Source organism: Cervus canadensis, chromosome 28 (genome assembly GCF_019320065.1).
Source record: "Cervus canadensis isolate Bull #8, Minnesota chromosome 28, ASM1932006v1, whole genome shotgun sequence".
NCBI lineage: Eukaryota > Metazoa > Chordata > Mammalia > Artiodactyla > Cervidae > Cervus > Cervus canadensis.
The window spans coordinates 41,115,549-41,140,300 of record NC_057413.1 but is presented as its reverse complement, the minus strand read 5'-3'; the positions used below and the strand labels follow the sequence as shown (position 1 = coordinate 41,140,300).

The 24,752-nt window shown below is 40.5% G+C and overlaps 2 protein-coding genes across 3 annotated transcripts in view; one reads left to right on the top strand and one right to left on the bottom strand.

The window, feature by feature from the left end:
- Positions 1–24,752, top strand: part of FKBP5 (FKBP prolyl isomerase 5) — a 115,750-nt gene that overhangs the window by 34,000 nt on the left and 56,998 nt on the right. The window contains exon 3 of one of the 2 annotated variants that reach the window (XM_043450893.1): positions 17,580–17,706. In XM_043450893.1, coding sequence (XP_043306828.1) covers positions 17,602–17,706 — 105 coding nt within the window. In that variant the 5' untranslated portion in view covers positions 17,580–17,601. Of the gene's footprint in view, positions 1–17,576; positions 17,707–24,752 lie in introns of both variants that reach the window. The other variant, XM_043450892.1, reaches the window with a different exon arrangement.
- Positions 1–24,752, bottom strand: part of LOC122430093 (60S ribosomal protein L23a-like) — a 72,906-nt gene that overhangs the window by 6,332 nt on the left and 41,822 nt on the right. Inside the window, exon 2 of the mRNA XM_043450894.1 lies at positions 386–479. Within this exon, the coding sequence (XP_043306829.1) occupies positions 386–456 (71 nt within the window). The 5' untranslated portion in view covers positions 457–479. The remainder of the gene's footprint in view (positions 1–385; positions 480–24,752) is intronic.

Sequence of the window (24,752 nt, the reverse complement as noted above, 5' to 3'; positions counted from 1 at the left end):
GACAGAGGATGAGATGGTTGGATGGCATCACTGACCCAATGGACATGAGATTGAGCAAGCTCTGGGAGTTGATGATGGACAGGGAAGCCTGGCGTGCTGCAGTCCATGGGGGTTGCAAAGAGTTGGACACGACTGAGCGACTGAACTGAGCTGATGGGCAGCCTCTAGAGTCTGGAAGAAGCAGGAGACTCTTTCCTAGAGCATCCAGGAGGAATGCAGCCATGCTAGCACCTTGATTTTAGCCCAGTGAGACCCATTTTTATCTTCTGCACTCCATAACTGTAAGATAATAAGTGCATATTGTTTAAGCCATTACATTGGTGACTGTTGTGGCAGCTGTAGAAAATATCTAAGAGGATAACCCTCAGAATTAATAAAGTTTTACCAGAAGGTTGCAGTAGAAAGTGAACTCGTGATAACAGAATAACTTTCCATTCCTTGGGAATTGTTTTCCATTCCACATATCAAACTTCATTTTCCTATAAGGTAAAACATGCACTTATTCATTAAGAATTAATCCTAGATCTAAAACATTACAGTTGGGGAACTTCCTTGGTGGCGCATTGGATAGGAATCCGCCTGCCAAGGCAGGGGACATGGGTTCGATCCCTGGTCTGGGATGATCACACACACCCTGGAGCAGCTCAGCCCGTGTGCTGCAACTACTGAGCCCAGGTGCCCTAGAGCCTGTGCTCTGCAACCGGAGAAGTCAGCACAGCGAAGAGCAGCCCCCCTTGCTCCAACTAGAGAAAGCCTGTGTGCAGGACTGAATGCTCAGTGCAACCAAAAATAAAAAAATTTTGTAAAAAGTTAACAGTTGGAATAAACCTTAAATTTATCATTCTAGTCTAACCCCCCCCACCCCCAAAATTTACAAATAGAGAAATGGAAAACTGAGCAAGAACCAAAGATCCCGTAGCTTAGTTACAACAGGTTTGAGGTTAAATTTAGGCACAGGGCAGTACTCTACTGTATACATGCCCTCTAATTAGAAATTTGTTCTGGAAACATGGAATATATGAGTCATTCCAAAGAGGGTGTTTACTTAGAAAGATAGACAAATCTTCATCTAGCTGACAGGATTCACTTAGGTTAACTTGTCAGTTTGGAAGCTCCTGTCTTATGTATGGTGTCGTTCTCCAGGTTAGATTTTTCAGAGGAGACCTAGAGAAGGAATATAGTCCACTGATAATTAAATTTCAGTGCTGATGCCTTATACTGTCTCTATTTTATGATGTTTACATTGATTGCTTTTGAATATCACAATTCATTTGAGTTTATCTAGTGCCTCTTGTATGTCCATTTATACTAGGTGGTGGGGGTTCAAAAATGAATAGGACACACTCTGCCTATATGATGTTACAGACCTTTTACCATACGTTACCTTGTTGTCCTGTTCTTAGAAATCATCAGCAGACTTGGAATCCGACTGTTTGATCCTAATGAGTCAACTCAAGTTAATACCACTGTGGCACAGGTAGAAATTTAATTTTTCTATCAAAACATGAAGAGAGTCTCCCTCCTGTATTTACCCTTAGCAGCGTGTAAGTTCCATGGGAATTATTTCATCTGTACTGCCACAGGACATAGTAATCAGAAGTGAGGTTGGGAGATTAAAAGTTTGAAAGCCAGTTTCACTTTCCTGGAAGCAATTGCAACTGTACTTTTATCTTTTTTAATATTTATTTTTATTTATTTGGCTGTGACCAGGGTCTTAGTTGCAGTTCTGATCTTTACTGAGGCATGCAAAATCTTTAGCTGCGACTTGCAGGATCTAGTTCCCTGACGAGATCAAACCAAGGCCCCCCTGCCTTGGGAGCACTGAGTCTTAGCCACTGGACTATCAATTAGGGGCATCCCTATACTTTTATCTTAATTACCTTGTAGAATCTGATAACTCCCAAATGTATACTGTCACCCAGAGCTCTCCTGAGTGCAGGCTTCGTCTCCTGACTGCCTTCTGGATCTCTTACAAGCACCTCTCACTCAACCAGAGTTTGCTTCCTCTACATAGGAGGCAGTCCACCATGTTTGAATTAAATTGAACAGAAAGAATAAAAAATCCTGATGAGTGCAATGAAGTATTGTCATCATTTGATCTTTAAAAAAAAAAAACTTGTCCTAAGTCTAAAAAAAAATTATGAAAGAAATATATACTTAGTGTTAATACTTAAATGATAAAAAATTTTACAAGTGAAAATTCCTTTTTACCCTCCTAAATTTCATTTTCCAGAGGTAACACTGTCTTAACAGTGGTTAAATATACATTTCTTGTATATATTAGTAAATGTATACCATTTTCTTCCTAAAAATAGGATAAAAAAAAATAGGATCATACTAATTGTTCTGCAGCTTCCCATTCCCTTCATAGTACATGTTGGACATTGTTCCAACTTTCATGTCATTATTAGAAGATTGCTTATCTAGAATAAGGACTTCCCTTGTGGCTCAGCTGTTAAAGAATCTGCATGCAGTGCAGGAGACCTGGGTTCAATTCCTGGGTTGGGAAGATCCCTGGAAAAGGGAAAGACTACCCACTCCAGTATTCTGGCCTGGAGAATTCCATGGACTATATCATCCATGTGGTTGCAAAGAGTCGGACATGACTGAGTGACTTTCACTTTATCTAGAATAGCTAAGACCTCACCTGTTTCCTATGAATATTTTTAGAATTTAGTTGTCTTAACTCTAGGAAAGAACAATGATGAAAGAGACATTTTGGCATGTAATATGTGATATTTGCATAATTGTAATCCAGTGCTCTAAAATGATTGTACACACCAAATCTATACTGGGAACCATAGTTGGTTACTGCAAGTAATTGTGGTATATACCACATTGTCTGTACCACATATATTGTTCCTTTGTGACATCATCAAGTGACTTTGGTTTTGTTTACAGCCCAGAGAACCAAATCATTGGGCACTATGCATTGTAACAACACATTTCATTTATTACAGTGGTATTCTTTTTTAATGGATGGACATCAACAGAATCCTTTCTCAATTCATTTGTTTTGATGTTTTTGATGTTTAGACTCTTAGCTCAATATTCTCTTTAGATTTATCTTATCCTTTTCAAAGACTACATAATATTCTTATGGTATGAATTTGTCAATTTTCATTTAAACATTCGTCTTGAGGAAAACCTTACTTTTATTTAGCCATATTAATTTAGCTGTAAGTTCAGTTCAGTTCAGTCGCTCAGTCGTGTCCGACTCTTTGCGACCCCATGAATCACAGCACGCCAGGCCTCCCTGTCCATCACCAACTCCCGGAGTTTACTCAAACTCATGCCCATCTAGTCGGTGATGCCATCCAGCCATCTCATCCTCTGTCGTCCCCTTCTCCTCCTGCCCCCAATCCCTCTCAGCATCAGGGTCTTTTCCAATGAGTCAGCTCTTCACATGAGGTGGCCAAAGTATTGGAGTTTCAGCTTCAGCATCAGTCCTTCCAATAAACACCCAGGACTGATCTCCTTTAGGAAGGACTGGTTGGATCTCCTTGCAGTCCAAGGGACTCTCAAGAGTTTTCTCCAACACCACAGTTCAAAAGCATCAATTTTTCGGCACGCAGCTTTCTTCACAGTCCAACTCTCACATCCATACATGACCACTGGAAAAACCATAGCCTTGACTAGATGGACCTTTGTTGGCAAAGTAATGTCTTTACTTTTTAATATGCTATCTAGGTTAGTCATAACTTTCTTTCCAAGGAGTATGCGTCTTTTAATTTCATGGCTGCAGTCACCATCTGCAGTAATTTTGGAGCCCCAAAAAATAAAGTCTGACACTGTGTCCACTGTCTCCCCATCTATTTCCCATGAGGTGAGGGGGACCAGATGCCATGATCCTTAGTTTTCTGAATGTTGAGCTTTAAGCCAACTTTTTCACTCTCCTCTTTCACTTTCATCAAGAGGCTTTTTAGTTCCTCTTCACTTTCTGCCATAAGGGTGGTGTCATCTGCATATCTGAGGTTATTGATATTTCTCCGGCAATCTTGATTCCAGCTTGTGCTTCTTCCAGCCCAGCGTTTCTCATGATGTACTCTGCATATAAGTTAAATAAGCAGGGTGACAATATACAGCCTTGACGTACTCCTTTCCTATTTGGAACCAGTCTGTTGTTCCATGTCCAGTTCTAACTGTTGCTTCCTGACCTGCATATTGGTTTCTCAAGAGGCAGGTCAGGTGGTCTGATATTCCCATCTCCTTCCAAAATTTTCCACAGTTTATTGTATCCACACAGTCAAAGGCTTTGGCGTAGTCAATAAAGCAGAAGTAGATGTTTTTCTGGAAATCTCTTGCTTTTTCGATGATCCAGCGGATATTGGGCATTTGATCTCTGGTTCCTCTGCTTTTCTAAAACCGCTTGAACATCTTGAAGTTGAGCGTTCACGTTATTGCTGAAGCCTGGCTTGGGATTTTGAGCATTACTTTTACCACTAGCGTGTGAGGTTTTTATGAGTTGCAATTGTGCAGTAGTTTTGAGCATTCTTTGGATTGCTTTCTAGGGATTGAATGAAAACGGACCTTTTCCAGTCCTGTGGCCACTGCTGAGTTTTCCAAATTTGCTGGCATATTGAGTGCAGCACTTTCACAGCATCATCTTTCAGGATTTGAAATAGCTCAACTGGAATTCCATCACCTCCACTAGCTTTGTTCTAGTGATGCTTTCTAAGGCCCACTTGACTTCACATTCCAGGATGTCTGGCTCTAGGTGAGTGATCACACCATTGTGATTATCTGGCTCGTGAAGATCTTTTTTGTACAGTTCTTCTGTGTATTCTTGCCACCTCTTCTTAATATCTTCTGCTTCTGTTAGGTCCATACCATTTCTGTCCTTTATTGAGCCCATCTTTGCATGAAATGCTCCCTTGGTATCTCTAATTTTCTTGAAGAGATCTCTAGTCTTTCCCATTCTGTTGTTTTCCTCTATTTCTTTGCATTGATCACTGAGGAAGGCTTTCTTATCTCTCCTGGCTATTCTTTGGAACTCTGCATTCAAATGGGAATATCTTTCCTTTTCTCCTTTGCTTTTCGCTTCTCTTCATTTCACAGCTATTTGTGAGGCCTCCTCAGACAACCATTTTGCCTTTTTGCATTTCTTTTCCATGGGGATGGTCTTGATCCCTGTCTGCTGTACAATATCATGAACCTCCGTCCATAGTTCATCAGGCTCTCTGTCTATCAGATCTAGTCCCTTAAATCTATTTCTCACTTCCACTGTATATTCATAAGGGATTTGATTTAGGTCATACCTGAATGGTCTAGTGATTATCCCTACTTTCTTCAGTTTAAGTCTGAATTTGGCAATAAGGAGTTCATGATCTGAGCCACAGTCAGCTCCTGGTCTTGTTTTTGCTGACTGTATAGAGCTTCTCCATCTTTGGCTGCAAAGACTATAATCAATCTGATTTTGGTGTTGAACATCTGGTGATGTCCATTTGTAGAGTCTTCTCTTGTGTTGTTGGAAGAGGGTGTTTCCTATGACGAGTGCATTCTTTTGGCAAAACTCTATTAGCCTTTGCCCTGCCTCATTCCGTACTCCCAGGCCAAATTTGCTTGTTACTCCAGGTGTTTCTTGACTTCCTACTTCTGCATTCCAGTCCCCTATAATGAAAAGGACATCTTTTTTGTGTGTTAGTTCTAAAACGTCTTGTTAGGTCTTCATAGAACCGTTCAACTTCGACTTCTTCAGCGTTACTGGTTAGGGCATAGGCTTGGATTACCGTGATATTGAATGGTTTGCCTTGGAAACGAAAAGAGATCATTCTGTCATTTTTGAGATTGCATCCAAGTACTGCATTTCGGACTCTTTTGTTGACTATGATGCCTACTCCATTTCTTCTAAGGGATTCCTGCCCACAGTAGTAGATATAATGGTCATGAATTAAATTCACCCATTCCAGTCCATTTTAGTTTGCTGATTTCTAGAATGTCAGCGTTCACTCTTGCTGTAAGTTAAGCAATCTATAAATGTTTAATTGATGAACAAATCTATGCTTGTGTTCTTACTCTCAAATCATTACTTTTTCATTTCCCTGTGACTTTTTCCCCTGTGTATTTAAGCTTGTCTAGTTCTTTCTTATTCTTAAGCCTTTACTCTTCAGTCCCCTTTTAACCAAAGCGTTTAACTGTTTCCCTTTGTAAGCATAATACGAGTTTCAAAATTCTCACCTGTCACTTTTGCATCTTATACATACCCTTCTACTTTACATTCACGTATGCTGCCTTTCTCTCCTTTCCATTTAACTTCTCAATCTTCACTGCTGCCTAGTGCCTTTGGGAGTTACTAGGGGATACATAAAATCCGCAATTTTTTTCCTTAAAAACTTTTTAGCCACATATATATTCATGGGAGGTGTCCCATTTTATTCTAAGAATCTTCAGAAACATTTGGGAGGTAATTGCATCCATAAAGTAAGGACATGCTAAGAAAAAATGAGCAATCAGATAATGAGTATATAGAAATAAACATTATTTTAAAAAATCCTTTGAACAAATTAAGTGACACAGTGGACATGGCTGACAAACAAAAGGTGATCTGGAAATTTCATCAAAAGATATCTTTTAAGATATAGAGCAAAAGGACAAAGATGGAATCTGAGAGAAAAGACAAATGTTTCTTAACCCTCTGTGCACACTAGAATCCCCTGAGATGCTTTCTAAAAACATGGGTATCCTGACCACAGACTAGTTACATCCAGACTCTCTGAAAGTGGGTCCACTGGCAACAGTGACTTTTTAAAGCTTCTTGGGTACTTCTGATATTTATCCCAGAAACATGTTTAGGAGACCTGAAGCATATAACCAAGGATATGCCCAAGTCTGTCTAATAATACTTCTGGAAGCAGAGGACAGACATTGAAGGAAAAGAAATAGCAGGTACTTCCCTGAGATCCCCAGAGACTTGCTTTCAGTGTTGAAGGACCAGGTTGTTAAGGCCCTTGCACGGATGAAGGAAAGAAGACAAATACCATATATATCCTAGTGGTATAGCTGAACCCCTGGAATAAAAAAAAATTTTACCTCTTTATAGAAGAAAATGGGAGCCACCTTGTGTATTTGGGAGGGAGGGAAGCCTCCTGGTCTAACTGATGGGACACTGCATCTGCTGTCCCCCGGGTGGGGCTCTGCTTAATTTCTCTGCTCTTTGGGAGGTTGTCCAGGCTCCCTTGGGAAGAGCTGTTATAGTTAGTGTTTAGAAGGCAGTTTGCTCTTTGTTCTCTCCTTGGGACCGATCTCTTCTGCATTCTAGTTCAGTAATATACTTTTTCTTGTTTTCAAGCTCAGAGCTTTGTAAGTTTTCTGTCTCTCCAGTGCCATCTCAGGGAGAAAGTTGACCTTGGTGTCCTGTCTTTCAACATTTGGCATTTGGATGTTCTCGTGTTTTCTAGATTTTTGTTTTGTTTTAATACTAATTTAACTCTTTGCCTCCTACTTATTTAAGAACAGTAATTTACCCAAGTAAATGGTTAGTGACAAGAGTAATTATAAATTTGGTCTATTAACTTTGCTTTCTTCAGTAATTACTGGGAAAAGTGAATTTACCAAAGCATTGTATGTATCTGAGAGAGACAATGAAGGAGGAAGCAATTTGTAGCTATCAAGCAGTAGTTCAATTTAGGATTCTCTTTCCTCTCCCGTCTTTATGATTGGGCATCCCAGAGTCTTTGGTCTCTCCCTCCAGAACTGATGGAGAACGCTTCTGGAGGCTCGACTCAGAACTTTGGGATTGCACTGGAAATGCAGAAGGCATCCTCAGTTAAGTGGAGGCCAGAGGACCGAGGAGAGAGCCGTGTTTGAACGTACAGTGCCGTGGCACTGCGCGCTTCACGCTGCTGAGCAGTGGTCACCACTCTTTTCCAGAACCTTTACATCTCCCCCAAGAGACACTCTGTATCCATTAAACCACCACTCTCTAGTCTCTGCTCCCCCTGCCCTTGCTGATCTCTATTCTGTTTTCTGTCTCTGTAAACTTGCCTGTTCTATGTACTTCATATATGTGAAATTATACAATGTTTGTCCTTTTGTGTCTTATTTTACTTAGCATAACATTTTCAACTTCCTCCATGTTGCAGTATGTATCAGGATTTCATTCCTTTTAATGGCCAAATAATATTCATTTTAACAATATATAATTCATATTGCACACATAACCATATTTTGTTTATGGACACTTGGATTTTTCCCTAAGCTTTTGGCTTTTGTGCATAATACTGCTGTACCTGTTTGAGTCTCTGGTTTTACTTCTTTTGGGTACATACCCAGGAGTGGAATGGCTGAATTCTATGGTAATTCTATGTTTAATATTTTGAGGAACCACCAAACCTTTCCACAGAAGCTGCACCATCTTACATTACTACCAGCAGTGCATGAGGGTTCCAATTTCTCTACATCTTCACCAACACTTTCCCTTTTTTGATAATAACCATCCTAATGGGTGTGAAGTGGTATCTTATTGTGATTTTGATTTGCATTTCCTTTATGAATAATGATGTTGAACATCATTTCATGTACTTATGGGTTGTTTGCATATGTTCTAGCAGGTTTCTTTTATAAAGGAGGAAAGGTGAATGTATGAGTGTATCTTAGAGTGTTTTTGTCATCTCTTCATTCCCCACCCCAGTGTAAAGAAGCAAGTAACTGGAGGGACATAGGTGAATAAATACAGTGTGCGATCTCATATAGACGTATAGTCTATATATTTGGTCTTGTTTCCTGTGCGTGCATGTATATCCTCTCTTTTGTATGTATGTATTATCTATAGAAGGGCTTCCCTAGTGGCTCAGACAGTAAAGCGTCTGTCTGCAATGCAGGAGACCTGGGTTTGATCCCTGGGTTGGGAAGATCCCCTGGAGAAGGAAATGGCAGCTCACTCCAGCATTCTTGCCTGGAAAATCCCATGGACCGCAGAGCCTGGTAGGCTACCGTCCATGGGGTCGCCAAGAGTTGGACATAATTGAGCGACTTCACTTTCACTTTCATTGTCTATAGAGAGATAACTCCTCCCGACACTCCTCTGTGACTGGACTTGAATGTTACTGACCTGGGATTGAAAGTAAATGAAGGCTTCCCAGTTCATCCTCACATGAATATTCTCAAAGTTACGATGCAGTTATCTGCATTCAGTTTTAAGCCGTTCCTTGTGTTTTCTTTCTTTTGTGCTTTAGTTTTAGGAGACTGAGAATCTTTATGGCCCAGACATGTAGATGTGGATGTAAAACGCTCAGTCGTGTCCGACTCTTTGTGACCCTATGGACTATAGCCTACCACGCTCCTCCATCCATCCATGGGATTTTCCAGGCAAGAATACTGGAGTGGGTTGCCATTTCCTTCTCCAGAGAATCTTCCCAACCCAGGGATCAAACCCGGGTCTCCCACATTGTAGGCAGACACTTCACCGTCTGAGCTACCAGGGAAGCCCCAGATATATGTGGTACTTAAAAATGTAATTTTCTGTGCTCCTACCAAAGTAGCCAGTTTCTCTAGTCTTTTCTGCCTTCTTTCTGAAAACTCTTGCTAGACAGTAGGATAATCTTTGATACAAGATACCTATATTTTAACAAAGAGAGCAATGAGTAGAGTACGTAATATGCAAGGTTAATTAGTGGATAAACCTTTAGAATGATTTCTCACTTGGGGGAATATGACAATATAGTTAGGTAAATTGGAGTTTTCAGTACACTGTTGATGAAATGCTCAGCATAGTCTCATTTTTCTGTGCTGTCTCAGGTGTTTGCTGACCATCACTTTGGAGAGTGCATGCTTATCCATAACAGAGCGAACTGTGTGTTCTCTTTCTGAGGCACTGGGCAGCAGTTTCCCCCTTTGGACAGTTCAGAACAGTGAGCTTTATCATAGATTAATATCCATAGCTACAGAGTGATTTTAAATCCAGAATAAATGTAGGGTAGGGAACAAAGACACAGCTCTCTTACAAAAAAAAAGTGAAACTTTCTCAACATGTCCAGTTGGTTTTTAGGAATTATCTGTTCTTACAGCCTTTTTGTCATGTAACACTGGATCAAAGAAGTTTTTCTTTAATTTATTTGTTTTGTCTGATACAAAAATCTGTATCAGATGGCATAACTGGAATTAAGGGTAAGTACTTGGAAAGTTCAGTTTATTTATTTATTCTTCCAGATTCATCTGCCTTTGAAAGTTCAACATAGCTTTAGTTTGGTTTTTATCTTTGTGTTTTAATTATTTGTGCTACTTCTTTTCATGTGGACTCCATACTGGTCAAAATCATTTTGAGATCACAAAGGTTATTTGTATCCCTTCAAGTGTTAGAACCAAAACTGAAGAGCAAATTCCTTTATCAAATGAGATTTGTAAACCTTGCAAATCAGTGTATACAGCTTCCCTCTTTATTTGAATTTGAGCAAGCCACTATTTTCAAAGAGGAGGGTTAGAACCAAAAGAAAATGTTTTTTTAATCACAGAGTTTTCATCTGAAAGTTTAGCTGATCACCAAATGACGAATGTTCAAAAGAAAGGCCTTGCCTTTGGATGTGTTGTATTCATGCTTTCTGAATGCTTTGTTTTTAGCTGTTTGTGATATTTGTGCTCACATACGCTGTCAAATCATTTGACAGTAAGAGGCACCCATCATGGCACCTCATCCCTAAATGCTTCAGCATGTCTCCCCTAAGAATGAGGAGATTAGTCTGTACAGAACCACAATACTATATCACACTCTAGAAAGCTAACATTATACAGTAATAATAAGGTAGTATATAGTCTGTTTTTCTAAATTTTCCTAATTTTCCTCAAAATTTGCTTCTGTAAATTTTTGTTCCTCCTAATCTGGTATCCAGCCAAGGATCACACATTGCATTTGGTGGTTGTGTCTCTTTAGTCTTTTTAAAACCAGAACAGGCCCCTTTTCTTTCCTTTCTTTACCTTTTTTTCTTTTATAACATTAACATTTTGAGGAGTCTAAGCCAGTTGTCTTGTAGAATGTTCCACACCCTAATTTTGTCTTTTCTTCTTGCTTAGTTTCAGGTTAAACATTTTTGGTAGAAATACTACTTGTATACTTCCTGTTACATCACAGCAGGAGGCACAGTGATGCCAGCTTGTGTCAATAAAGAAGGTGCAGAGTTTGGTCACGATGTAGGTTACCTGTGTGATCAGACCACTCCACTGGAAAGCCCTTGTCCTTTTTATAGGTATAAATAGTCTGTAGGGTCATGCTTTGAGACCCTCTGACTGTCCTGTTCCCTAATAACCTTTCTGTTGATGGTTTTAACTTGTTTATTGAGATGGTTTCCCTAGGGGTTTACTGATGGATGTCAATGTATCTGTAAAGGCCCAGGAAATATTTTGTGTATATGTATTTCTGAAGGGATATGGTCCACGACCTCCAAAATGTTTAAAAGATCTTTTCTCCCTGTGTTTGAAGTGCTTTCTGCAAATTTCTGTGCATGAGAGAGGTGTTTTGTGAGTGGTAGGTTACTGGAATTTGGGAACAAATCTTATTCATCTCATTTTCCTAACTGTCTTGCCCAGCATCACATACAACAACTGGTACTTAGTTTTTGTTGTTGTTTGTTTGAGCACACTTTGTTCTGACCTCTCCCTTACCCTGAGCCAAGCATTTGGATCTTTGGTGTCTGGCATAAACTGTACTAGTAAATAAAGCAAAGGGGCTTAGCTGCTGGTTTTTGGTGTTCTCTTTGAAGATTTTTGGATACAGCAAAGTTTTTGATTTGTGTCTTTGTTGATATTGAAGTAAGTTTAGGTCAACTGGAAGTGAGTTAAGATACATTTACTTGTTTGATCCTCAGTTTTATCAATAAGACATTTGTCACAAGTATAAAATAGTTCTTTTTGATTGTGTAGGCAAGAGGATCCCACAGTGACTTAGGGAGCCTTAACGTTCCTTATTAACCTAGTACCGAATAACTGTGGATGTTACTAAGTCTTGACTCTTCCTGCTCAGCCACGAGAGCTGTTAGGGAATTCATCATGACAGCAGGCAGTGAGGTGTTTTTTGTTTTGTCTGTTGATTATCTTCTCAGTATTTGCCTTGCATGAAAAGGTGTCTGTCATTTTAGATGAGTGATGATAATAAGAGCTAGTATACTTTTAACATACACATTATACCATTTAATCCAGAAGGTCACTCTGTGAAAGTAGATATTATTTTTATTCTGATTACACAGGTAGAGAAAAAAGGCTTTGAGGAGTTAAAATTTAAGCAACATCACACAGCTTGTAAGGAGCTCCAAATTCCTTGCCCTTTCTGTCTTACCAGTCTAAAAGGTAGAGATGTTCTGGAGAATCTAAATAAGGACAAACCATGACCCTGCTTTTAAGGATCTCTTAAATCCTGGCCTTATGGTTCAAGATGGCAGACTGGAAGGACGTGTGCTCATCTCCTGCAAGAGCACCAAAATCCCAACTAGCTGTTGAACAACCATTGACAGGAGGATGATGCAACCCACCGAAAAAAGATATCCCATGTCCAAAGACAAAGAAGAAGCTGCAGTGTGATGGTAGGTGGGGTGCAATCATGATAAAATCAAATCCCATACCTGCCGGGTGGGTGAGCGGGGCATCTAACAAAGGGACTGGGGATCCCCAGGGAATCTGACCCTGAAGGGCAGCAGGATTTGATTACAAGACCTCCACAGTACTGGGGGAAGCAGAGACTCCAGTCTTGGAGGGCACAAACAAAATCTTGTGCATACCAAGATCTAGAGGAAAGGATCGGTGACCCCACAGGAGATTGAACCAAAACTACCTGCTGGTGTTGGAGGGTGTCCTGTGGAGGCATGGGTTGGCAGGGGCTCACCACAGGGATGGGGACAATGGTGGCAACAGTTTGAGATGGTCTCCCTTGATGTAAACCCTTTTGAAGGTCCCCATTAACTGTGCTATAGAGCCCAGGGCTGGTTTGTCTCAGGCCAAACAACTGCCAGGGAGCAAGTGCAACCCCACTACCCCACAGATAGTTGGATTAAAGCTTTACGAGTAAGGCCCTGCTCACCAGAGCAAGACTCCATTTTTCCCACCACCAGTCCCTCCCATCAGGAAGCTTGCAGAAGCCTCTTGGCCTCCTCCATCAGAGGGCAGACAGAAGAAGCGAGAAGAACCACGGTCCCACAGCGGCTGAAACAAAAAGCACGTTACAGAAAGTTCATTAGAATGAAAAACAGAAAGTTATGTTCCAGATGAAGGGACTAGATAAAGCCCTAGAAAAACAACTAAATGAAGTGGAGATGGCAACCTTCCAGAAAAGAAATCAGAGTAGTGATAGTGAAGATAATCCAGAATCTTGGGAAAACAATGAAGAAGATGCAAGAAATGTTTATCAAAGACCTAGAAGAACTAAGCTAGTGGAGGTGATGGAATTCCAGCTGAGTTATTTCAAATCCTAAAAGATGATGCTGTGAAAGTGCTGCACTCAATATGCCAGCAAATTTGGAAAACTCAGCAGTGGCCACAGGACTGGAAAAGGTCCGTCTTCATTCCAATCCCAAAGAAAGGCAATGTTAAAGAATGTTCAAACTATCGCACAATTGTACTTATCTCACACACTAGCTCAAGTGTGTAATGCTCAAAATTCTCCAAGCCAGGCTTCAACAGTATATGAACCAAGAACTTCCAGATGTTCAAGCTGGATTTAGAAAAGCCAGAGGAACCAGGGATCAAATTGCCAAGATCCACTGGATCATCGAAAAAGCAAGAGAATTCTGGAAAAACATCTGCTTCTGCTTTATTGACTACGCCAAAGCCTTTGACTGTGTGGATCACAACAAGCTGTAGAAAATTCTTCAAGAGATGGGAATACCAGACCACCTGACCTGCCTCCTGAGAAATCTGTATGCAGGTCAAGAAGCAAGAGTTAGAACCGGACATGGAACAACAGACTGGTTCTAAATTGGGAAAGGAGTACGTCAAGGCTGTATATTGTCACCCTGCTTATATAACTCTACATAGAGTTACATCATGCAAAATGCTGGGCTGGATGAAGCACAAGCTGGAATCAAGATTGCCGGGAGAAATATCAATAACTTCAGATATGCAGATGACACCACCCTTATGGCAGAAAGTAAAGAAGAACTAAAGAGCCTCTTGGTAAAGGTGAAAGAGGAGAATGAAAAAACTGCCTTAAAACTCAGCATCCAAAAAACGAAGATCATGGCATCGAGTACATCACTTCATGGCAAATATGTGGGAAAACAATGGAAACAGTTACAGGCTTTATTTTTTGGGGCTCCAAAATCACTGCAGATGGTGACTGCAGTCGTGTTGATCTTTGTTAATTGGTGTTATTATGGAGATTACGCGTGGAAATTAAAAGACGCTTGCTCCTAGGAAGAAAAACTATGACCAACCTAGACAACATATTAAAAAATAGACATTACTTTGCTGACAAAGGTCCATCTAGTCAAAGCTATGGTTTTTCCAGTAGTCATGTATGGATGTGAGAATTGGACCGTAAAGAAAGCTGAGTGCCAAAGAGTTGATACTTTTGAGCTGTGGTGTTGGAGAAGACTCTTGAGAGTCCCTTGGACTGCAGGGAAATCAAACCAGTCAATCCTAAAGGAAATGAGTCCTGAATATTCATGGAAGGACTGATGTTGAAGCTCCAGTACTTTGGCCACCTGATATGAAGAACTGACTCACTGGAAAAGACCCTGACGCTGGGAAAGATTGAAGGCAGGAGGAGAAGGGGACACAGAGGATGAGATGGTTGGATGGCATCACTGACTCGATGGACATGAGTTTGAGTAAGCTCCAGGAGTTGGTAATCAACAGGGAAGCCTGACGTGCTACAGTCCATGGGCTCGCAAAGAGGTGAACGCAAAAGAGCGACTGAACTGAACTGAGAAGAACTAAAGAACAAACAGACAAATGAAGGACTCGATAGAAGAATACCTACGGCAGAAGAATGGATAAGTGACCTGGAAGACAGAATGGTGGAATCACTGCCGCGGAACAGAATATAGAAAAAAGAATGAAAAGAAATGAACAGCCTAAGAGATCTCTGTGACAACATTAAACGCACTAACATTCACATTATAGGGGTCCCAGAAGGAGAAGAGAAAGAGAAGACCTGAGAAAATATGTGAAGAGATGATAACTGAAAACTTCCTTAACATGGGGAAGGAAATAGTCAACCAAGTCCAGGAAGTACAGTCCCAGGCAGGATATAAATCCAAGGAGGAACACACCGAGACATAGTAATCAAACTGACAAAAATTAAAGACAAAGATAAAATTTTAAAAGCAGCAAGGGAAAACTGACAACATATAGGGGAACTCCCATCAGGCTATCAGCTGATTTTTCACCAAAAACTCTGCAAGTCAGAAGGGAATGGCACTTTAAAGTGATGAAAGAGGAAGAACCTACAACCAATAATACTCTACCCAACAAGACTCTCCATCAGATTTGATGGAGAAATCAAAAGCTTTCCAGACAATCAAAAGTTAAGAGAATTTAGCACCACCAAACCAGCTTTACAACAAATGCTAAAGGAACTTCTCTAGGCAGGAAATACAAGAGAAGGAAGAGATCTGCAGAAAATAGACCCAAAACAGTTCAGAAAACAGTAATGGATCTTACATATTGATGACTACCTTAAATGTAAATGGATTAAATGCCCCAGACATAGACTGGCTGGGCAGATGAAAACATGTGCATGTATGCAGTTCTACTTACCACTTCACTCTGCTTGACCACCCCCCAGATTGTATATAATTATTTTATATTGTCAGGTTAGTCAAGTTTCCGTTATGACTTGCAATTGTAATAATCTTCTACTTTTGGTCTGGTTATTGAGTGTGAAAACTGTTCTTTTTGTTTGTTTGTTTTGATTGTGAAAACAGATAAACGTCTTTTACTATTGTGATTGTGCAATTATTACTTAATACCATTGTATTATGATTGGTCAAAAGAAAAACAATAGAACTCTGTATCACCAAAACTACCATTTAATAAAAAACCTGTAATCACTTTTTAAAATCCAGATGCATATCAGAATTATTGGAATTTTTGAAAAATAAAAATGCCCAGATATGTTTCTAATGAGCAGCCATGTTTGAAAACAACCGAACTATATGATGATCTTTTACTTTTGTCTAGTTTGTTCCACTTTTTGTATTTCATATTCAGTGCTCCCATTTAATTTAGTTTGTGTTCCAGTTTTTCTATCTCTTCTTTCTTTGTTTGATGTTCTTTCTCAAGCCTTTATCAACTGTAGCAGAAAAGCTTTGTATACATATATATAAACAATGTGTATAATAAATATATTTCAGAAAACTTATGAATTTTTGCCTAACTATAAATTTTATGACAGTTTGATTCCACTTGTTTGACTTAGTATGAATAGAATGCTAGATTTCTAATTTAAAAAACAAGATATGCAACAAGCAACAAAGGTTTACTCTATAGCACAGGGAACTATATAGTCAGTGTCTAGTAATAACCTATAATGGAAAATAATTTCAAAAATAATAATGTATGTATAACTGAATCACTTTGCTGCGCATCTGAAACACTGTTAAGTCAACTATACTTCAGTGAAATATGCATATTAAAAAATTTAACAAAGATCTCTTAAATCCAATGCGTGTGTCTTCTTATGAATATATTATAGAAAACAAATCAATGGAAGAGCTGAGAAAGTAAAGGGCAGACAACTGCAAACTAGAAGGTTAAAGTTGGTACAATGAAAGGTAGTGTTTGAGTGGGAAGAATGGGAAAGGAAAAGAATGGCCACAGTGTGGAGATGGGAACGCACAGGACTTGTTGCAGGAGAGGCCTGGTCTGGTTTGGCCAGAGCATGACCCACACATGAGACAGTGAAGAAAGCAGTGGAGGCTTGACCCAAAACATAGGTTGGGGTCATGTTGTGGAAGGCGTTGAGTGCCATGGTGGAGAAGAACGTCATTCTGTAGGAAAATTTGAGCAAGAAATGAAAAATGTGGCTCTCTAAGAGACCCAATAATAATCATGATAAATGTCTACATTTTTAAGTTGGGTGTTTGTGCTCATCCCTTAGCGTTTGTTATCTCACTAATGCCTCACAGTTACTCTGTGAACTATGGACGTGAAACTGAGGCTCGGTGATCTTCAGGAGGTTGGCAAATATCAAACATGCGGCTGGAGCTGAGGCTCAGACTGGGGTCTGTCATTTTCCAAAGCCTTGTCCTATTTTCCACTGTGATAGATTGTTGTTTCTTTTATCAGATCACCTGATAAGTTCTTAATTCTCTGTCAAGAATATGGCTGTAGGAAAAGGACATTCTCAAGTTCTGAAAGGACTACTTCTCACTGTGTAATCATGCTAAGGAATATAATCACTGCCAAGCCTGACTTGTGCTGCTCTCTAATTTGGGACCAGAGCTAGATGGGAAATTGAAGATTTGGGTGATGTTTTATTTACATGCCTCATGACATCAGTACATGCTCATAGCAAATGTTTCTATTTTCCTTTTCAGCATTTAACTTTATTTGCCCTATGTATATCTTGGGTCAGGTAAAGTTCTGTTTCTAGGGGCATTTTAAGATACATAATGAAGTGATACTTCTCCTAGCTAAAATATGTTTCTTCTCAGCAGGTTTTCTACTTTTGAAAAGACAATGACTACTGATGAAGCTGCCAAGAACAATGGAGAAAGCCCTGCAGCAGCTGTTGCTGAACAGGGAGAGGATATTACCTCCAAAAAAGATAGAGGAGTATTAAAGGTGAGGCCATGACATGTAAGGAAATTTGCTATCTGGAAAGGTTGTTAATAAAAATCTTTTTTTGTTTTTTGTTTTTGGCTAGAGGTGGAGATGGATTGGGGCTTCCCAAGTGGGTGCAGTGGTAAACAATCTGCCTGACTATGCAGGAGACGCGGGTTCCATCCCTGGGTTGGGAAGATGCCCTGGAGGGGGAAATGGCAACCCACTCCAGTATTCTTGCCTGGAGAGTCCCATGGACAGAGGAGCCTGGTGGGCTACAGTCCATGGGATTGCAAAGAGTCAAACATAACTGAGCATTGAGATGGATTATGTTTATTGAGGCTTACTAAGTACCAAATGCTACAGCTAAATTCTCATTTGGTCTTTATAACTGCAGGTTTATTTTCAATCCCAGATTATAGACGGTAAAGCTGAGAACCAGCTAGGTAAATTAACTTGCCCCAAATCATATATCTTACTAAATGCAGGTCTGAGGATTTATGTTATGTCTGACTCTAAAAAGACTGTCTCTGTTCTCACAGAGTACAAATGGGCGATTATTTTAATATTTAAGTATATTAAAGCTAGCTAATGACTATTTAAAAGACTTTCTCAAAAAAAAGTTAACTCGCAAAGTTCAGAAGGACAAATAGAACAAATAGAGTTCCTGTGTGTAATGAAAATATTTTTTTGAGGTTTAATCAGAGAATGTATCTCACTTTTGAATTAGTATTCCTCCTTAAAAACACTTTTTTCACTCTCTGATTATGTTTACATGTGGTTTTTTTAAAACCTCACAGTGATCTTTTGAGACATAGCACATTTGATTCTCCCATTTATGTATGGAAGATATATGCGTTATTATTCCATATATTTGAGAGGTTAAATGGCTTTAGTCATATTAAGTTCTTTTTTCTCCTGCACTTGATATATTCAGGTTTTGTAAGGTTACCTTTTTTGCTGAAAAGATTATGTTAAACTTTTTAAGTATTATCAATAAGCTGAATTTTAATAGAAGGAAATGGCAACCCACTCCAGTATTCTTGCATGGAGAATCCCATGGATGGAGGGGCCTGGTAGGCTACAGTCCACGGGGTCGGGGTTGCAAAGAGTTGGACAGGACTGAGCTACTTCACTTTAACTTTTCACTTTCACTTTATGTTATCAGTAGCAAATGAGATTTTTGTTTGTTTTGGCTAATCTTGCTTACCTGAAAGCCTTCTTCACATATTCACAAACTTGAATCTCTTCTGAATATACATGTTTTACTATTAGCTTGCTACATGCCAAGCCACAGTTTGGAGACTTGCAAAATAAAGACTTTAGGATTATAGATGTGTATCATGCTCTCTTCATTCAGAGGGCTTTCAACCTTGTAGCTCTGTGAATTACTCATCCCAGATTCCGGAATGCCTCTCAAGACAGTGGAAATTCTGCAGGTTGTTATCTTCCTGTTCTTTTATCTTTTCAGTGCACTGGTACAGAGAACAACTTGCCTCAGGCCCTGCTTTGTTCTAGGGAGTAAATTGAATAAGATTTTTAGGCCTGTAAGAAACACTTTGAGATTGTAAACCCTTTAAATCTTACATTTATCACTGTCTAAAGCCTTAGGTTTCACCATAGGGATTTTGGTTAAGATTAAATAGGTGTAGGGACTTCCCTGACAGTCCAGTGGTTAAGACACCAGACTGCTGCAGGGGCACAGGTTCGATCCTTGGTCAGGGAACTGAGATCCTGCATGCTGTGCATCATGGCCAAAAAGTCAGTTCAGTCGCGTCCGACTCTTTGTGACCCCATGGACTGCAGCACGCCAGGCTTCCCTGTCCATCACCAACTCCCGGAGCTTACTCAAACTCATGTCCATGTAGTTAGTGATGCTGTCCAGCTGTCTCATCCTCCGTCGTCACCTTCTTCTCCTGCCTTCAGTCTTTCCCAGCATCAGGATTTTTCCAGCATTAGTCTTTCCAATGATTATTCAGGACTGATTTCCTTTAGGATGGACTGGTTTGATCTCCTAGCAGTCCGAGGGACTCGCCAGAGTCTTCAACACCACAGTTCAAAAGCATCGGTTGTTCAGCACACAGCTTTCTTTTTAGTCCAACTCTCATATCCATACATGACTACTGGAAAAATCATAGCTTTGACTAGATGGACCTTTGTCGGCAAAGTAATGTCTCTCCTTTTTTAACATGCTGTCTAGGTTGGTCATAACTTTTCTTCTAAGGAGCAAATGTCTCTTAATTTCATGGCTGCAGTCACTATCTGCAGTGATTTTCGAACCCCCAAAAATAAAGTCTGTCACTGTTTCCCCATCTATTTGTCATGAAGTGATGGGATCAGATATCATGTTCTTAGTTTCTGAATGTTGAGTTTTAAGCCAACTTTTTCACTCTCCTCTTTCACTTTCATCAAGAGGCTTTTTAGTTCTTCTTCACTTTCTGCCGTAAAGGTGGTGTCATCTGCATATCTGAGGTTATTGATATTTCTCCCAGCAGTCTTGATTCCAGCTTGTGCTTCATCCAGCCCAGCATTTTGCATGATGTACTCTGCATATAAGTTAAATAAGCAGGGTGACAATGTACAACCTTGACGTACTCCTTTCCCAATTTTGAACCACTCTGTTGTTCCACATCCAGCTCTAACTGTTGCTTCTTGACCTGCCTACAGATTTCTCAGGAGGCAGGTCAGGTGGTCTGGTATTCCCATCTCTTTTAAGGATTTCCCACAGTTTGTTGTGATCCACACAGTCAAAGGCTTTGGTGTAGTCAGTAAAGCAGAAGTAGATGTTTTTCTGGAACTCTCTTGCTTTTTTGATGATCCAGCAGATCTTGGAAATTTGATCTCTGGTTCCTCTGACTTCTCTAAATCCAGCTTGAACATCTGGAAGTTCACAGTTCACATACTGCTGAAGCCTGGCTTGGGGAATTTTGAGCATTACTTTGCTAGCATGTGAGATGAGTGCAATTTTGCAGTAGTTTGAACATTCTTTGGCATTACCTTTCTTTGCGATTGGAATGAAAACGGCCCTTTTCCAGTCCTGTGGCCACTGCTGAGTTTTCCAAATTTGCTGGCATATTGAGTGCAGCACTTTCACAGCATCATCTTTTAGGATTTGAAATAACTCAACTGGAATTCCATCACCTCCACTAGCTTTGTTCATAGTGATGCTTCCTAAGGCCTACTTGACTTCGCATTCCAGGATGTCTGGCTCTCCGTGAGTGATCACACCATCGGGGTTATCTGGGTCATGAAGATCTTTTTTGTATAGTTCTTCTGTGTATTCTTGCCACTTCTTCTTAATAGCTTCTGCTTCTGTTAGGTCCATACCATTTCTCTCCTATATTGTGCCCATCTTTGCATGAAATGCTCCCTTGGTATCTATAATTTTCTTCAAGAGATCTCTAGTCTTTCCCATTCTATTGTTTTCCTCCGTTTCTTTGCATTGATCACTGAGGAAGGCTTTCTTCTCTCTCCTTGCTATTCTTTGGAACTCTGCATTCAAATCGGTATATCTTTCCTTTTCTCCTTTACCTTCAGCTTCTCTTCTTTTCTCAACTATTTGTAAGGCCTCCTCAGACAGCCATTTTGCCTTTTTGCATTTCTTTTTCTTGGGGATGGTCTTGATCTCTACCTGTTGTACAATGTCATGAACCTCCATCCATAGTTCTTCAGGCACTCTATCAGATCTAATCCCTTGGATCTATTTCTCACTTCCACTGTATAATCCTAAGGGATTCTACAAACTAACATGGCAGAATAGAAGGACATGCACTCATCTTCTCCTGCGAGAACTCCAAAAACAACTTGCTGCTGAACAACTGTCAACAGGAGCATGTTGGATCCCAGCAAAAAAAGATACCCCACATCCAAGGGCAAAGGAGAAGTCCCACCAAGACGGTAGGAGGGGTGACATTGTGTTTAGACTTAAACCCCACACCTGCCAGAGACACTCAGAGGGCTCAAACAAGCCTTGTGTGCACCAGGACCCAGAGACTCCACAGAGACTGAGCCAGAATGGTGCGTGTGTGTTTCCTGTGGAGGTGTGGGTCAGCAGTGGGAATGCTGCTGAGGCGGGGGCTCTAAGTGCAGTAGATCTGGGTATGGCATAAGCCCTCTTGGAGGAGGTTGCCATTAACCGCACCATAGAGCCGCCGGAACTTACCCAGGACTGGGGAAACAGACTCTTGGGGGGCACCGACAAGACCTTGTGCCCACCAGGACCCAGGAGAAAGGAGCAGTGACCCCACAAGAGACCGACCCAGACTTGCCTGTGAGTGTCTAGGAGTCTCCGACGGAGGCGTGGGTTGGCGGTGGCCTGCTGCAGGGTTTGGGGCACTGATTGCAGCCGTGCATGGGACCTTTTGAAGGAGGTCACCATTATCTTCGTTACCTCCTCCATAGTTTGGCCTCAGGTCAAACAACAGGGAGGGAACACAGCCCTCATCAACAGAAAATTGGATTAAAGATTTACTGAGCATGGCCCTGCCCATCAGAAGACTCCTTTCCCCTTCAGCCTGTCTCTCCCATCAGGAAGCTTCCATAGGCCTCTTTTCCTTCTCCATCAGAGGGTAGACAGAATGAAAACCACAATCACAGAAAACTAACCAATCTGATCACATGGCCCACAGCCTTGTCTAACTCAATGAAACCATGAGCCATGCCATGGATGGCCACCCAGGACAGATGGATCTTGGTGGAGAGTTCTGATAAAAGGTGGTCCACTGGAGAAGGAAATGGCAAACCACTTCAGTATTCTTGCCTTGAGAACCCCATGAACAGTATGAAAAGGCAAAAAGATAGGACACTGGAAGATGAACTCCCCAAGTCAGTAGGTGCCCAATGTGCTACTGAATATCAGTGAAGAAATAACTCCAGAAAGAATGAAGAGACGGAGCCAAAGCAAAAACAACACCCAGTTGTGGATGTGACTGGTGATGGAAGCAAAGTCCGGTTCTGTAAAGAGCAATATTGCATAGGAACCTGGAATGTTAGGTCCCTGAATCAAGGCAAATTGGAAGTAGTCAAACAGGAGATGACAAGAGTGAACGTTGACATTTTAGCAATCAGCAAACTAAAATGGACTGGAATGGGTGAATTTAACTCAGGTGACCATGATATCTACTACTGTGGGCAAGAATCCCTTAGAAGAAATGGAGTAGCCCTCTTAGTCAACAAAGGAGTCCAAAATGCAGTACTTGGATGTAATCTCAAAAATGACAGCATGATCTCTGTTCATTTCCAAGGCAAACCATTGAATATCACAGTAATCTAAGTCTATGCCCTGACCAGTGATGCTGAAGAAGCTGAAGTTGAACAGTTCTATGAAGACCTACAAGACCTTCTAGAACTAACACCCAAAAAAGATGTCCTTTTCATTATAGGGGACTGGAATGCAAAAGTAGGAAGTCAAGAGATACCTGGAGTAACAGGCAAATTTGGCCTTGGAGTACAAAACGAAGCAGGTCAAGGGCTAACAGTTTTGCCAGGAGAATGCACTGGTCATGGTAAACACCCTCTTTGAACAACACAAGAGAAGACTCTACACGTGGACATCAGCAGATGGTCAGTACCGAAATCAGATTGATTATATCCTTTGCAGCCAAAGATGGAGAAGCTCTGTACAGTCAGCAAAAACAGGATCGGGAGCTGACTGTGGCTCAGATCATGAACTCCTTATTGCCAAATTCAGACTTAAATTCAAGAAAGTAGGGAAAACCACCAGACTATTCAGGTATGACCTAAATCAGATCCCTTATGATTATACAGGGGCCAGAAAATAGAGAAGAAAAAAAGAAGAAGATTGAATAGGTCTATTAACTGCATGACCTAGGGCAATTTAGTAACATATCTGTGATGAAGTTTCCTTATTTGTAAAATTTGAATAATAATACTGCCTACCTCACAGAATTAAGATTATATAAAGCATTTAATACAGTGCCATGTTTGTAATAGTCTTATTAACTCGTGTGTATGTATATATGTGTATATATATATAATTTTTTTTTTTTAAGACCAAGGCAGATCTGGGAAATCAGAAACTAGCCCAGCAATATATAATTTCTTTATGGAGCTTACATTTTTAAACTGAATTGAGACTAGATTGTATTCTTAAGACAACTCCAGATTTAGGCACTAAACTCACCTTGTTGGGGAAGCCTGAAGTGATACCACAGTACTACTTGTGGATGTGAGCAGCGCTGACTCCCTGGGTGCCCCTCACACCATCCGACCAGTTACTTGGTTATAGTCCTAGAAATGCAGATGCCCTCAGGGGCAGCCCAGTACCGCATGCAGTTCATGAACATGAGCACTTTCAGAATATTGTGAGATTTCTCTTAGATTAATGTTTTTGGAAACATTTTTTCCACCTTGAGCCCTAGAAGGGCAGTAATGATTCTACTATTGTTGTTGTTGTTTTTTTTTAATTAGCTCTTTAGTTTTTAAATTATAACTTTTTTCCCAGCTGTATTGAGATAAAACTGAAATATAACATTATGTAAGTTTAAGGTGTATAATGTGATGATTTGATACATTTAAATGTTTCAAAATTACTACCACAAAAGGGTTAGTTAGCTCCTTCCTCACCTCAGATAATTATCATTTCTTTTTTGTGGGGAGAACATTTAAGATCTATTCTCTTAGCAACTCTCAAGTATATAATACACTGTTGTTAATTACAGTCACCATTCTGTACATTAGATCCTGAGAATTTAATTCATGTTATGACTTGGGAGTTTGTAGCCTTTGACCACCATCTCATTTTCCACCATGCCCTTTCCCTGGCAGTCATCATTCTGCTTTGTTTCTGTGAATTCAGCTCTTTTAGATTTCACATATATGTTCAGTTCAGCTCAGTCGCTCAGTCGTGTCCGACTCTTTGCGACCCCATGAACCACAGCATGCCAGGCCTCCCTGTCCATCACCAACCCCTGGAGTTCACCCAAACCCATGTCCATCGAGTCCGTGATGCCATCCAGTCGTCTCATCCTCTGTCGTCCCATTCTCCTGCCCTCAATCTTTCCCAGCATCAGGGTCTTTTCAAATGAGTCAGCTCTTCGCATCAGGTG